This window comes from Simochromis diagramma, unplaced genomic scaffold, assembly GCF_900408965.1.
Source record: "Simochromis diagramma unplaced genomic scaffold, fSimDia1.1 OVJJ01000176.1, whole genome shotgun sequence".
In the NCBI taxonomy this organism is placed as follows: Eukaryota; Metazoa; Chordata; class Actinopteri; order Cichliformes; family Cichlidae; genus Simochromis; species Simochromis diagramma.
The window spans coordinates 8,281,883-8,296,719 of record NW_024386892.1 but is presented as its reverse complement, the minus strand read 5'-3'; the positions used below and the strand labels follow the sequence as shown (position 1 = coordinate 8,296,719).

The window sequence follows — 14,837 nt, the reverse complement described above, 5'->3', positions numbered from 1 at the left end:
TTTTGCCAGGCAAAGGGGCACAAAGAAATACTTTTCTCATTTAAAATGTCTAGTTTTTAATAAATAAGTTTCTGAATCTTACAACTTTTTAACTTGCAAGACTTTAAAAGTTTTTATCGGACGTAAAATGTATAGAAATCATAGATATATACCAACAAGACAGCGTACATCACTGTCACAACAGCGTTTGTTTTCATTCAAAGGCTTTATGGCTTTTCCTATAATACCTGGTGGGCCGGTCTCTTGTCAAAATGCCGATTTTGTGTCCCAGTCCAGCCCTGGGCAGGACACGCAGTGAGTTAATCTGAGCAGGTGCATTAAAAAAATGAATGGGCGGGGCAGCGGTGCACATAGCAAATCAGCTCGCATAGACACATTAGTTGTGCCGCTTCTTAATGGCGGGATCTTAGCTAACAACCCCAACTACCAGATTCAACTTGTAATTGGCTAAAAATAACTTTGCCTACTGATGAGAGGGACGTTGCTAGCTGGCAGTTTTTTCAAGCAATGTTGAAATTTTTTTCTTTTCTGATCAAACCAGAAGCTTTAATGAACAGCTGGTTTGTCTCGCATTAACTGGCTGGACACAGAGGACATCAAAATACAGCTGATTGAACTGAAAAGCTCGACTCTGTGGGGGTCAAAGTTTGCAGAACTACAGACGCAGCTGGAATCCACAGCTGTGCGTGTTCATGGAGCTGCATTTTCACCTGCTGGACGTCACTACCTGACAGGTTTAACTGTCTTCAGAACATTGCAGAGGCCTTATTGACAGTACTTGGCTCTACATGTCTGTGTGAGCAGATTTTCTCTCACATGAGTGTCCTCAGGTAACCCTCTGAATGCTGGACACTCGGAGACCTGTGTCTCTGAGTGGGAGCCCAGAGATCACATTAACATGTGTGTCTCTGTATTAACAAACATGCCATATTGGCTCAGTTTATTTTTCTTATCATTGGTGTGAGGAGACCATAAATAGCATTTGTATTTTCTGTTGTACAGTTCACTTGCTGTTATGGATAAAAAGTCTGTTTTTGTTTCAAAATAGCTGAAAACTATTTTCTGACAGATGCAAACATCTGCGAACAAATATAATTCTATAAAGTTGTTCTATATAGTGTGTAACTGTTCATATAGAGCACATTGACTTCTGAGGAAATTTTAGATGGCACTCATCATCAGAAAGGTTGCCTGCCCTTGTTCTAAGGAATTCATCATACGCACCATTAACGTCTTGTTTCCAATATATTTCTGATATATTTGTATATACCTACTTTTCTTATGTATTTATTACATTTCACCTGCTCACAGGGGTTCCACTATGTCTACAATATGCTGTTATTATACTGACAGTCACAACCCTCCATACCATCATAGAAAACAATCTTTTATTGAAATTACTGACCAACACTTATACTGGAATGTGAAGCAATCTTGACACATTCGTGCAACAACAGATGGACAGTTAATTACAGCTTATATTAGTAATTTCTTCTTGAATAGATAAATACATAAAAACATACATCTGAATAGACTATATATCCATAAATTAGCACTGCTTCACGCATTAATGTCTTCTGTATAGGGGATGGGGGGCTCATCAACAGTGGAGCCATAGACACGGTGATGCACAAAATCCACACAGTTTGATTGTTTAAATATCTGCACTGTAAACACACACTTATAAACACACACACAGAGTCTTTGTTCCTAATATATATATATATATATATATATATATATATATATATATATATATATATATATATATATATATATATATATATATAATTTGCTGAATCTTGTATTATACTCATTTCACTTCTTTCTCCAGCAGAAATGTGTTTCAAAGGGGTTCCTATGCACTGGAAAGGATACGGAAAAATAATTAGCACCCGTGTTTTAAAAGGGAACTCCTAGAATTTAAATAAGAAGAAAAATCCATATCCTTTGAAGAAAGTTAGATTTTTAAAATTGAGTACAATGACAAGGGTTTTGTTGTTGGGTGGCAGCTTTCTTCCATCAGTTTGATGAGCTGTGTTTAGAGGCTTTTTTCTCTCGCACGGCCTGTTGGAGTGGGTAGACGTTCCCAAATTAGTCCGGGTACAGAAGGAAACCTGAAAACGTGCTGTATTTGTTGTTGTTTCCACCGTGCGCTTTTCCGCCGTCCAGCTTTACATAAATCTCGTCCCCGGAATCAAGATGTAGGACGACGCTGTTACTGGCATAGTCGTAGTTCTGGTCTGCATCCTGCGCTATAGCACTGGCCCGGACCTGCATGAAAGATAATTGGAGATAATTAGCATTACTCAAATCATGACAGGTTAAGCTAAAGCGAGAACCCATTCAGAATACAGAACATAGTTCCTCACTAGACTCTTGACTTGAAATGAGAGTGCGTAATTGCGCACCACAGCTCCGTTGTGAAGTCCATTCATGCAATAAACAATCACTAAGAGTTTACATTTGTGCTTACAAAGCACGGGTTTTTAACAAACAATTGGGTATTTACCTGCCCGTTTTTACACAAGTCTGCCCACATGCTTGTCCCGTCCCCTCCGCGCATCAGCACATGATAGGTGAAGTAATAAATCCCGGACACCTGGCATGTAAACTTGCCGGTCGTCGGGTCATAGTGGTTCCCCAGGTTCGTGACAACGTCGTCGAAGCGCAGCACTTCGTATCCCTCGTGAGGATTTTTCAGTCCCACATAAAACGCTATCTTTGCCCCGCCGATAGCCGTGCCCAATTCTCCAGCAGTCTCAGTCCGCGCTGTGCCCTCTACTCCGGAATACCCGAGCTTTCCAAAATATCCTCTATCCCCTGGTGGCCCCCTCGGACCCGGTGGTCCCGGTTCGCCAGGCGGTCCCCTCGGCCCCGGTTTCCCCGACCGACCTGGCTCGCCCTTAGCTCCTTGAACAAAGCTGGGGGATGGAATGGCGCTCAGGTCCTGCATGACCTCCAAAGCCGCGGTGCTAGGTTTGGGGTTGTACGGGTCACAGATCATCCGACAGGTGCCCATCATCTCGTAGTGCGCATCGGTCTTAGAGGTTTGGACTAACAGGGGAATCACGATAAGGAGAGTCAAAACCATGACGATTCCAACCACAGCGGCGATGAGTCTCTTCCTCTGGAGAGTCCGAGAAGCAAGCGCTATAAAGTCCGTTTTGCTTTGGGACGTAATTATGGAAGGTAGTAAAAGCTCACTTGAAAAGAAAGCGGACCTAAACGAGTCACTCAGTCCCACGATAACATAAAGAGAGAGGGAGAAGAGAGGACAGCAAACGCAACGCCACCCTGAGCCCTCTTCAGCCTGCAGCGTTCAGCGCGGTGCCGCTGTCACTTGACTTTGCGCAGCTGACATATTCGTTTTGGCGTAGCTAGATGGCATCTCGGAGCGAGAAGACACTTGCAGCAGGTTTTGTTCGTTCCCCCCCCAAAAGTGAGAGGGGAGTCGGGAGCTGTTGACGCAGCAAGTTGAGGGCAAAGCCTGTTGCGTTAAGGCGGCAGCAATAATCATGTCATCTTTATTTATGAATTATAAATCCCTTTGCATAATTCTCAGCGGAAGGAATCAGGACGTATTATTGACACTTTGAATCCCCAGGAGACCGTGGCACATTTCCCATTTTTTCTCCGTAAATTCGAGGAAATTACCTTAAAGATGGATTTTGTCTTTGAGAAGAAGGGTCGAATAAATAGTTTCAGATGAACAGTTCAGTGTAGTCACAACTTCAGTCTCTGTGTTTGAGAAAAAAAGACCATTTGTTTTTTGACTAATGGTGAAACAGAATAAAACAAATTGACTGCTTCAGAAGTATCCAGTTCACAGCCAGTCACAGACGGAACCTTCCTTCTCAGCTTATTCATTCTGTTGGTGTCACCAGCTCCAATACTGCTCCCCTACCAGACCACAGCAAATTGAACACTGCGCTTGCAACAGCTGAGTAATAGAAAATGAGAGTGGTTTTTAGTGAAAACATTACTTTGAATAATTAAACAGATGGGACAAAAAGGCATATTAATGACAAAATGTAGTTTAAAAATAAAGATTTTTTGGAATTTGTTTTTAGAAATGCTTCTATAATAAAAATTGAAAGCAACAGGTGAACAATGTGCATCTGTCAGCTTAACATCAAACAGAAGTGGGAAAAAAGCTGATAGAAAAAGTCTCGCTGTGTTTATTTATAGTCCCGGAGTGTTGGGGACCTCCTCAAGGATGTCCAGCTTCTCAAAACATCAGCGGTTCTGCCTGATAAGATACGTGCGTTCATCTGAGTCATTTGCTGTGACCTCCACAGTCACCACATCTCAGCTTAGCTGAATCATCATCATACGCTATATGTTGACAGTGTTGTCCACTATCATCATTAAAAAAACAAATAAGGGTAAGAATGTAAGAATGGTGTCCATCCCTCCAGCTGAATTCCAGAGGGTGTAAAATACACTGAAGATGTTCTGACAGCACTCTATGCTGGCTTTTTCTTTAATTTTGCATAATCAAGTGTATACAGTGAGTGTAATAATTATTAGATGTCCTGCTAAATTTGTAAGTTTGCTCACTTACAAAAAAATGAATAGTGTCTATTTTTCCTGGTAGATTCATTTTTATGGAGAGAGAGACAGAATATAAAATCTAGATGAATAAATGTTATAATTTATAACCAGCTATTAAAGTTATCCATCCATCCATCTTCATCCGCTTATCCGAGGTCGGGTCGCGGGGGTAGCAGCCTAAGCAAAGAGGTCCAGACCTCCCTCTCCCCAGCCACCTCCTCCAGCTTGTCCGGGGGAATACCAAGGCGTTCCCAGGCCAGCCGAGAGATATAATCTCTCCAGCGTGTCCTGGGTCTGCCCCGGGGCCTCCTCCCGGTGGGACATGCCTGGAACACCTCGCCCAGGAGGCGCCCAGGGGGCATCCTTGCCAGATGCCCGAACCACCTCAGCTGGCTCCTTTCGATGTGGAGCAGCAGCTGCTCTACTCTGAGCCCCTCCCGGATGGCCGAACTTCTCACCCTATCTCTAAGGGAGAGGCCAGCCACCAGAGGCTAAGGGAGAGGCCAGAGACCGAAAGAACGAGATCGCGGATACAAGCGGCGGAATATTAAAGTTATGATTTGCATAAATATTTAATCCATGCAACAGAGTTATGGTTACCACAGATTGGCTGTGTGCCACATGATAATAAATAAATCCTGAACTAGGTGTATAAAGCACACCTTTCCACAGAAAGAATGTCTTCCATCCCAACCTCTGCCACCTAGCAACAGCAAACAGATGTCAGGGATAACTCTGTAAACCTGCACGTGGAATTGGCTGCAAGACCATCGACAAGGACTTTGTCAAAAAGGTGACAACTGTTGATGTGATTATTTGGAAGTGAAAGAAAATATAAAATATCAATGACAACAATCACCCTCGGTCTGGAACTTCATGTAAGAGTTTGCGGATGAAAACGAGAGAGGTGGATCAGCTATTACACAGAAGGGGCTCATTGAGGATTTGAGGGCAATTAAACTCACAGTCACCAAGAACTATGGTGTAGCAGTAACACACCACACCATAATGGACTGAAATCTTACAGTGCACAAGGTTCCCCTGCTCAATAAGGAACACACACTGCTGTATTTGGAGGAAGAGAAATGGTGAGTCTGACCCAAAGACACCATCCCTACAGTCAAGCATGGGGATGGAAACATTATGCTTTTCCAATTAGGGGTACAGGATGACTTATTTAAATTCAAAGCCAAATAACAACAGACAACTTCAAGTCACTGTACACTGGAAGTTAAACACTCTATAATGATATATGACATGATACTGGAGAAGATCCAGAAAGTAATACTAATGATTAATTACAAGAAGTTCTATAAACACAGAGTTTAACACACTAAGGGACCAGTGGCCAGGGTCACGTACTTCCCAAAGCCAGAACACCGAAGATGGTTTGTGGATGTGTTTTCAAGCATGACGATGATCCAAAACGTACCACAAAGGCAACAACAGAGTTGGTGGTGGGAGCTGAATCTTCGAGTTACCAAGCAGGAGCAAGAAAACCCAAAGCAATTAGAGAGTTTCTGCAAACCTGGTGACTACTACAACAAATATCCAGAGGTGTGGACTCGAGTCACATGACTTGGACTCGAGTCAGACTCGAGTCATTAATTTTATGACTTTAGACTTGACTTGAAAAAATGTTCTAAGACTTGTGACTTGACTTGGACTTTTACACCAATGACTTGGGACTTGAATTGGACTTGAACCGGTTTACTTGAAAAGACTTGATATTTCACCCCAAATATAAAATTTAACATGCATATTATATAGAGATTGAAAATGTGACGTCATTCAGGGGTAAACCGCAAAGGATTCTGGGAACTCGTGGCAAGCGGTACTAGCGCACGCAGGCTTTCAATTGAAATCAGTCACACAGCGATAAAAAAGAAACACAAAAATGTCAAGAAGCTGTTGTATTATTAACTGCAATAGCCGGTCGCATGACAGCCACGTGAAGCCGACGGGTAAAGAGATCGGTTGTTATCGGATTACGTCGTTGAAGAGAAATTGTTCGAGCCATGTTTCCGAAGTAACAAAGACGCGACGGATGGCCTGGATTGCAGCCATTCAAAGACCAAATATAAAGTCCCAGAACACTCCAGCTCACAGGTTAGTCTGCTCCAAGCATTTCCACAAAGGTCAGTCTGCTGTTGTAGTTAATGCGTCATTTTCATAACATAATTGGTGATATAGGTTACAAGCAAGTCTGGCGCTGAACAGAAATTGTCGCGCTATGCTCCTTTATTTATTGTGCATAAATAGTGAATTGTCCTGACACAATATTGCGTTTCGCTTCTGTTATTATGGTACACTGACAAAAACATATACTTTTATTCACAGGATAAAACAGGTTTTTTGTATCACTAATTGCCCAGTACGATTACAGCATACAGTATTATTGTCACTGCTACATTTCTGTAATGTGAACCAGAAATTATTTCTATTACTAATTAATTACCGTTGAGCTTAAAGGTCCTATTAATAAACGGTTAACGAATGTGTATTTATGAAGACGATTTGTGAGACTGGTAAACTTATGATACGTACGATGGTCTTTCGTTCTACACGGTGCATTTCAAGGTCCTGTACCCATCCGTCGGTAAACTGTACCTGGGCTTGTTGCAGTGACCTGAAGTTACTATCGTGCCAAACTATGTATCCCCGACAGAATTTGTTTCCCCTGCGTCGGGAGCACACGCTGGACTGTCCAAATCACGGACAAACAGTATCCCGCATTGTTGATTTTTAGTTTACAAACACTTCTTATAATGACTAACTACTCCTGACATTTTTGAGATCTTAGCTCTTTATACAACGAAGTTATAGTGGGATACAAATAATATCAGGCTGGTCCTGCCACAATTTGTTCCCCCTGTGTAAATCACGGACAAACAGTATCCCACATTGCTGATTTTTCGTTCACAAACACTTCTTATTATGACGCATTTCTCCTGAAACTTTGGAGGATTTAGCTCTTTATATAATAAAGTTACAGGAGAATAAAAATAGTTATTAGCCAAAATGTTTATGGTTTATTAAAATAATCCCATCTGATACCCTGTGAGCAATAAGTATATAATTTTCTGTTGTAACCCTCAAACTGAATGGTAATGTAACGATACTAATTTTTCACAAAATGAAAACATCAGTACTTCCTGCGTGCTCCCAGCACAGGGGAAACAAATTCTGTCGGGGATACCTACTTTGGCACGACACCGGTCCTACAACCGCATCCAAGAATAACATGCAGCTTATCTCAGAACTGTCGGTGAAAATTATTCTTGGAGCTAGGTTTAATTGAGCTGCATTTTAAAGAGGCGCAATTTCACAATTTGTGTATATTTTCTAAGTTCACTATTTTGTCATGTGTTGAGAAAAACACAGATTTAAAAATTACATGGTCTAATATTTACATTTACATATAACTGCAACATGCTTTTTTCGTTTTTTTTTTTTTAAAGACTCGAAAGGACTTGAAATTCAAAATTTCAGACTTGTGACTTGACTCGGACTTTTACACCAGTGACTTGAGACTCGACTCTGACTTGCCTGACATTACTTGAGACTTGACTTGAGACTTGAGGATAAAGACTTGAGACTTACTTGAGACTTGCAAAACAATGACTTGGTCCCACCTCTGCAAATATCTTACCACTGTGCCAAATCGTGTTTTGCTCATATGACTTTTATTTCATGTTTCTTTTAGATTTTTGGCTGAAATTCTGTCTCCATCCATTAAAATGATTAAGGTTTATTAAAATTGGCCAGAGAGCTGCTCTTTCCAAAGTGGGATGGATGCCAACTCTCCTAACAAGGCCAGGTTTTCTTATGGAGAACAAGACATGTCCATGGAAGTACCAACTAAGGTTCTGGGCCATGGCACCATTGAAGATGGCGACCCACCCACCATGTTCAATGGTGTCAACTGTATTTTTTTATGATCCAGAAGCTTAGGTGGTACTGCCAAAAAAGCATTAGCAGCGGCAACGGCATCGCACTATGACCAACTCTATGAAGAACTGGACATGCCCGGGGGAGCGAACAAAGTCTACCGTCTCGCCAAATAAATGCCATCGAGTAATGCAGGACATCAGCCAGGTCAAATATATCAACAATGCCAACCATCAGATCCTTTGCGACCCACCCGCCATCTTCAAACATTGGAGCAACTGCTTTTCGGATATCTGCAACTTGGAGTTCCCCCACCAGCCAATCCACAGCACCGACCCCGTCCCAGAACCCATCCCGTCAATTACCATCAAGGAAGTAGAAGTCACCGCCAAGAAAATGAAGAATGGCAAAGCAACTGGAATAGACAACATTCCAGCCAAAGTTTGGAAGCTACTCGGCCGCCAGGATGCCTCAATCCTAACCGACCTGTTCAACAACTTCATCAGAGATGGGGCTGTTCCAGCAGTCTGGTCAACCAGCAGCACAGTGCCCATCTGGAGAGGTAAAGGCAACGTGGCCGACTGCTCCAATTACCGCCAATCCGACTCCTGTGCCACACCATGAAGATATTCAATTCAGTTCTATTCAATTCAATTTTATTTTATTTATTTATATAGCGCCAAATCACAACAACAGTCGCCTCAAGGCGCTTTATATTGTACAGTAGATCCTACAATAATAGATACAGAGAAAAACCCAACAATCATATGACCCCCTATGAGCAAGCACTTTGGCGACAGTGGGAAGGAAAAACCCCCTTTTAACAGGAAGAAACCTCTGGCAGAACCAGGCTCAGGGAGGGGCGGGGCCATCTGCTGTGATTGGTTGGGGTGAGAGAAGGAAGACAGGATAAAGACATGCTGTGGAAGAGAGACAGAGGTTAATAACAGATATGATTCAATGCAGAGAGGTCTGTTAATACATAGTGAGTGAGAAAGGTGACTGGAAAGGAAAAACTCAATGCATCATGGGAATCCCCGGCAGCCTACGTCTATTGCAGCATAACTAAGGGAGGATTCAGGGTCACCTGGTCCAGCCCTAACTATATGCTTTAGCAAAAAGGAACGTTTTAAGCCTAATCTTAAAAGTAGAGATAGTGTCTGTCTCCTGAATCCAAACTGGAAGCTGGTTCCACAGAAGAGGGGCCTGAAAACTGAAGGCTCTGCCTCCCATTCTACTTTTAAATACTCTAGGAACAACAAGTAGGCCTGCAGCGCAAGAGTGAAGTGCTCTAATAGGGTGATATAGTACTACAAGGTCATTAAGATAAGATGGGGCCTGATTATTTAAGACCTTGTATGTGAGGAGCAGGATTTTGAATTCTGGATTTAACAGGAAGCCAAAACAGGAGAAATCTGCTCTCTCTTTCTAGTCCCTGTCAGGACTCTTGCTGCAGCATTTTGGATCAGCTGAAGGCTTTTCAGGGAGTTTTTAGGACTTCCTGATAATAATGAATTACAGTCGTCCAGCCTGGAAGTAATAAATGCATGAACTAGTTTTTCAGCGTCACTCTGAGACAGGATATTTCTAACTTTAGAGATGTTGCACAAATGGAAGAAAGCAGTCTTACATATTTGTTTAATATGTGCGTTGAAAGACATGTCCTGGTCAAAAATGACTCCAAGGTTCCTCACAGCGTTACTGGAGGCCAAGGTAATGCCATCCAGAGTAAGAATCTGGTTAGAGACCATATTTCTAAGATTTTCAGGGCCGAGTACAATAACCTCAGTTTGATCTGAGTTAAGAAGCAGAAAGTTAGCGGCCATCTAGGTCTTTATGTCTTTAAGACATTCCTGCAGTTTAACTCATTGGTGTGTGTTATCTGGCTTCATGGACAGATAGAGCTGGGTGTCATCTGCATAGCAGTGTAAATGTATGCTATGTCTTCTAATGATGCTGCCTAAGGGAAGCATGTATAATGTGAACAGAATTGGTCCTAGCACTGAACCCTGTGGAACTCCATAATTAACCTCAGTGTGTGAAGAGGACTCTCCATTTACATGCACAAACTGGAGTCTATTAGATAGATATGATACAAACCACTGCAGCACAGTACCTGTAATACCTACAGGGTGCTCTAATCGCTCTAATAGGATATTATGGTCGACAGTATCAAACGCTGCACTGAGGTCTAGCAGGACAAGCACAGAGATGAGTCCACTGTCAGAGGCCATAAGAAGATCATTTGTAACCTTCACTAAAGTTGTTTCTGTGCTGTGATGAGCTCTGAAACCTGACTGAAACTCTTCAAATAAACCATTCCTCTGCAGATGATCTGTTAGCTGTTTGACAACTACTCTTTCAAGGATGTTTGATATGAAAGGAAGGTTGGAGATTGGCCTATAATTAGCTAAGACTGCTGGGTCTAGAGATGCTTTTTGAGTACAAAAAGTGTACAAAAAGGTGACCAGCACAGTCAGAAGCCCAGTGGGAACATCGCCACCTTTCAGCATCACCGTGGGCGTGCACCAAGGCTCCGCGCTGTCCCCGCTTCTCTTCATCCTCTGCATGGACACCGTGACTGCTGACCTCCAAGCACCCCGCCCTTGGACACTCCTCTATGCCGATGATGTCTTCCTCGCACATGAATCCCGAATGGAGCTGCAATGCCAAACGCAGCAATGGAAGACACGCCAGAGTGAGTACGGGCTGAGGTTGAACACCAAGAAGACTGAGTACTTAGAAGCCGACCCCCAAACCAACGGCACCATCAGCATCGATGGGTAAGACCTGGCAAAAGTATCTCACTTCAGGTACCTCAGATCGATGATCAGCAATGACGGCAACATCCTGCCAGACGTACGAGCCAGGATTAATGCGGCCTGGATGAAGTGGTGCCAAGTCACTGGTGTCCTGTGCGACCGACGAATACCTGACCACCTCAAGTCAAAGATCTACAAAAGCATAGTGCGCCCTGTGGCCCTTTATGGATCAGCGTGTTGGCCGTCCACCGCAAAGCACGAACAGGCCCTTCACACAATGGAAATGCGGATGCTGCGATGGTGCCTGGGCCTGAAACTATGGGACCATGTCACGAACACCGACTTCCGAAAGCGGCTGGGCATCGCATCGATCACGGAGAAGATGCAAGGAGCGCAACTGCGATGGTATGGGCACGTGGTCAGAAGTGACAAAAACTTGGTGGCAAGAACAGCACTGCGACTCCACCCCCAAGGCCGGCAACCAAGGGGCAGACCAATAAGGCGATGGATAGACCGAATCAAAGACGACGTGAAGAGGATCGCACCAACTTGAACGACGACCTTGATTGTGCTGAATGGCGGCACGTTGCAGAAAAGCGGACCCTGCAGAGCGGGAATAACGCTAGGAGGAAGGTGTCATGGTCCCTCAGTCCTCACCAGGTTTTGATTCTTTCAATTTCACTGCTTCAGTTTCTATCCTCTTTCCTACCTGTGATTGTTAGTTGTTGTCTTTGCTCCTGGACATGACTTATTCCGGGTTCCTGATCTTGGCTCTACACATCTGTCTTCAGTTTTCTCATCAGCAGTCATGTTTGAGGTAGTGGCTGGCTGCTGTTCACTGCTGAATTGTTGAACTTCGTAGCTGGTGAAGCCCTGACTCCTTTTGCTTCTGTTTATGCTCCAGTTTTGCCTCAAAGATACTGACTGCGTGTTTCCTTCTGTACAGACCTTCCTGGAGCCCCTCTTTGGTGAGTCTGCATGAGTTGTATAAAAGCAGAGTCAGATGAAGAGTAACGAATGTTTGGATGCCTTTTCTGGGATCCCTAGAGCCCCTTTTCCCCCTTTCACATTGAATATAGCACTGTTGCATTACTGTGGTATTGTAAATAAGTGAACTGTGATTTTCCTGAGACCTCCTCTCGAGTCCACTCTCTCCAGTGAACATGACAGCTGGAGCCATTTAAAAGTTAGCTAGTGCCTATTTCCTATTTGTCTTATCTGTTACAGAGGCACGACTTGCCTTCTGTTGTCAGGATCAGCTAATCCTTATCTCCACAGATCTGGGATTTAATCTCTCCTCATATCCCCTTGTCTCAGCAGGCTAAGCTAGCAACTAACAAAGCACCCATGTTTATTCTCAGGAGCTCCCCTGTACTGCTGATGACAGACACGCACACAAAATCAAGTGTTGCTGCTGCACAACAAAGTCAAATGCACAAACATAGTAATAATAGTAATAAGTAAATATAAGTAAATAAGTGCACTGACACAAACAGGAAGCTAAAGAGCCCAAATAAAATCATCCCGTGTTGGTGATGAGCATCCTTAATGAAAAAAGCAAGAGAAGAGAAGCAGAGATTCACTTTCAGCTGGATGTTAAGAAGCTAAATGAATGCATATTGTTTGTTATTAGGTGAGTGTGTGGGGAAAGCAAAGGTATAATATGGCTTCACTGAGCAGTACCTGGTATTTTGTCACTGTGGTTCCTGCCTGTTTTAGCTAAGTGACCTGATAACCTTGTGCATTTTGTTACTGGACTGTCTGTGTTACCTTGTGTTATTTGCACACAGTAAACAAAAGAACAAAAAAGGAAAATGTACTTATGCTATATTTTTATTACATTTATAAGATTTATGTATAATATTTACAGATAATATAAAAATGTTTTTGTTATCAACAGATACTTTTTCTGCTCATTTCCAGTTCCGTGTTTTTATTATTTGACTTTATTAGAGTAGTTTTGCATTTACAGTTATGAATAGCCTCTCTTTATACTGTAGTATAAGCTTCTCTCTCCAGGTTACTCCTGTCACTGTTTGTGTGAAGACTAGAGTTAAATACTTCTCCAAGAATAAGCACTTCTCAGCCCTGCTTTGACAGGCATGTCCTCGTGCCCTTAACAAAGAGTGGGCCAGCTGAGAGGCCAGCAGCTGTTTTTCTGGTTGTTTCTGCATCCATATTGTGGATAAACCTTTATTCCTGATAAGAAACTGATGGGAAACCAGCATGCTATTAAGCTGGGTCTGCTTTAACTACTCTGAGATCAATTACCATCTGTGCTTTGTGTAGAAACTGATAGCATTAGCAAGTAATGGAGGATTCTCTGATTTATGATTGTTTCCCTTTGGCCAACATGTTCAAATGTGTATCCTGAACCTCTGTGACGAGAATGTGTTGTGTAGCTACAACCTTTTAAGTTTATATAACATTGTTAAGTATAACTTTATATAAATGAAATGTTCTCAGCATTAAAGGATACCAGTTTACATTTTATTTATATATATATATATATATATATATATATATATATATATATATATATATATATATATATATATATATATATTTTGTTTGTTTGTTTGTTTTGCAAGAAGCTTGTGACAGTTGTGTGGTTGGCAGGATTTGAGTCCAATGCGGGACTCGTGAGGCAGGAAGAAAATTGAAACAAAACTTTACTTTCTGGCAACAGATGGAGGAAAAAAGAAAAACGATAACAGAGCAGGGTCAGAGCAAACTGAGCCTGACGGAAGAACAAACAACCTAGAGGGATATTTTCACCATTGTGGAGGACTTTAACGACACAAACATGAAGTCTGTGTTACCAAAGTTCCACAAAAACATCCACATGGGAACACAGAATGGAAAAACACTGGACCAGGTTTACACTGAGATCATGGGTGGTTACAAAGTCCACCCAGTCGCACACCTTTGGTCTAACCAGACTGAGGAGGATCTTCTGGTATATTTGATCAGTCTGACCTTCTGCTGAGTAAGAGTGAGCTACCAAATGATGCATAAAGATGTATAAAGCTAAACCAGGCTGGAAGTTGTATGCTGAGGAGGCTTGGGTGGAGTCAGGGCGGCAGCGTTTCGGCCCTCTATTTGATCATAAGAAACACACAAATGTTAAGTTTAGGTTTGCTTCACGTTTTATTAAAAGGAATGAAGATGCAGTGAGGGCAGACTCCCTCACAAAGATATTGGAGGTCAATTCAGTAAATGATTTCTGGAAAGAAATCAAAAGAATAAAACATCTTTACCAGCTAAGACTGGTGGTGTAAGTGGCTCTGACGAGACATTACTGTGATCTATTTAACTGTGTCAAAAGTTCAATTTTTGCATGGATGAAACTGATAATAAGGAAGATGTTGTAGTGTCATCAAGAGAAATGTATGATGCAATTAGAACATTAAAAGACAGTAAGGCATGTGGGACGGATAAGATATCTGCTGAACATTTGAAATGTGCTAGTAGGAAACTTTGTCCTGGTTCATAGTTCATTGGATTCTGCTGGAATCAATTGTTGCTGTCATGTTAGCAGCCATTATTCCCACAAGGTGGGAAAAATAAACAGCAAGGATAATTATTGACCTATAGCCTTATGGAGCATGTTGTCCAAGGTCCTTG

At 42.3% G+C, this 14,837-nt stretch overlaps 1 protein-coding gene across 1 annotated transcript; it reads right to left on the bottom strand.

Moving 5' to 3' along the window:
• Positions 1 to 1,823: 1,823 nt before the first annotated feature.
• c1ql2 (complement component 1, q subcomponent-like 2) lies at positions 1,824 to 3,317 on the bottom strand. Its single transcript, XM_040034185.1, has 2 exons — positions 2,513 to 3,317; positions 1,824 to 2,274 (listed from the first exon to the last, which is right to left on the bottom strand). The coding sequence occupies exons 1-2, from the start codon at positions 3,092 to 3,094 to the stop codon at positions 2,095 to 2,097; spliced, it is 762 nt and encodes a 253-aa protein (XP_039890119.1). The 5' UTR covers positions 3,095 to 3,317; the 3' UTR covers positions 1,824 to 2,094.
• Between the last annotated feature and the right edge of the window lie 11,520 nt (positions 3,318 to 14,837).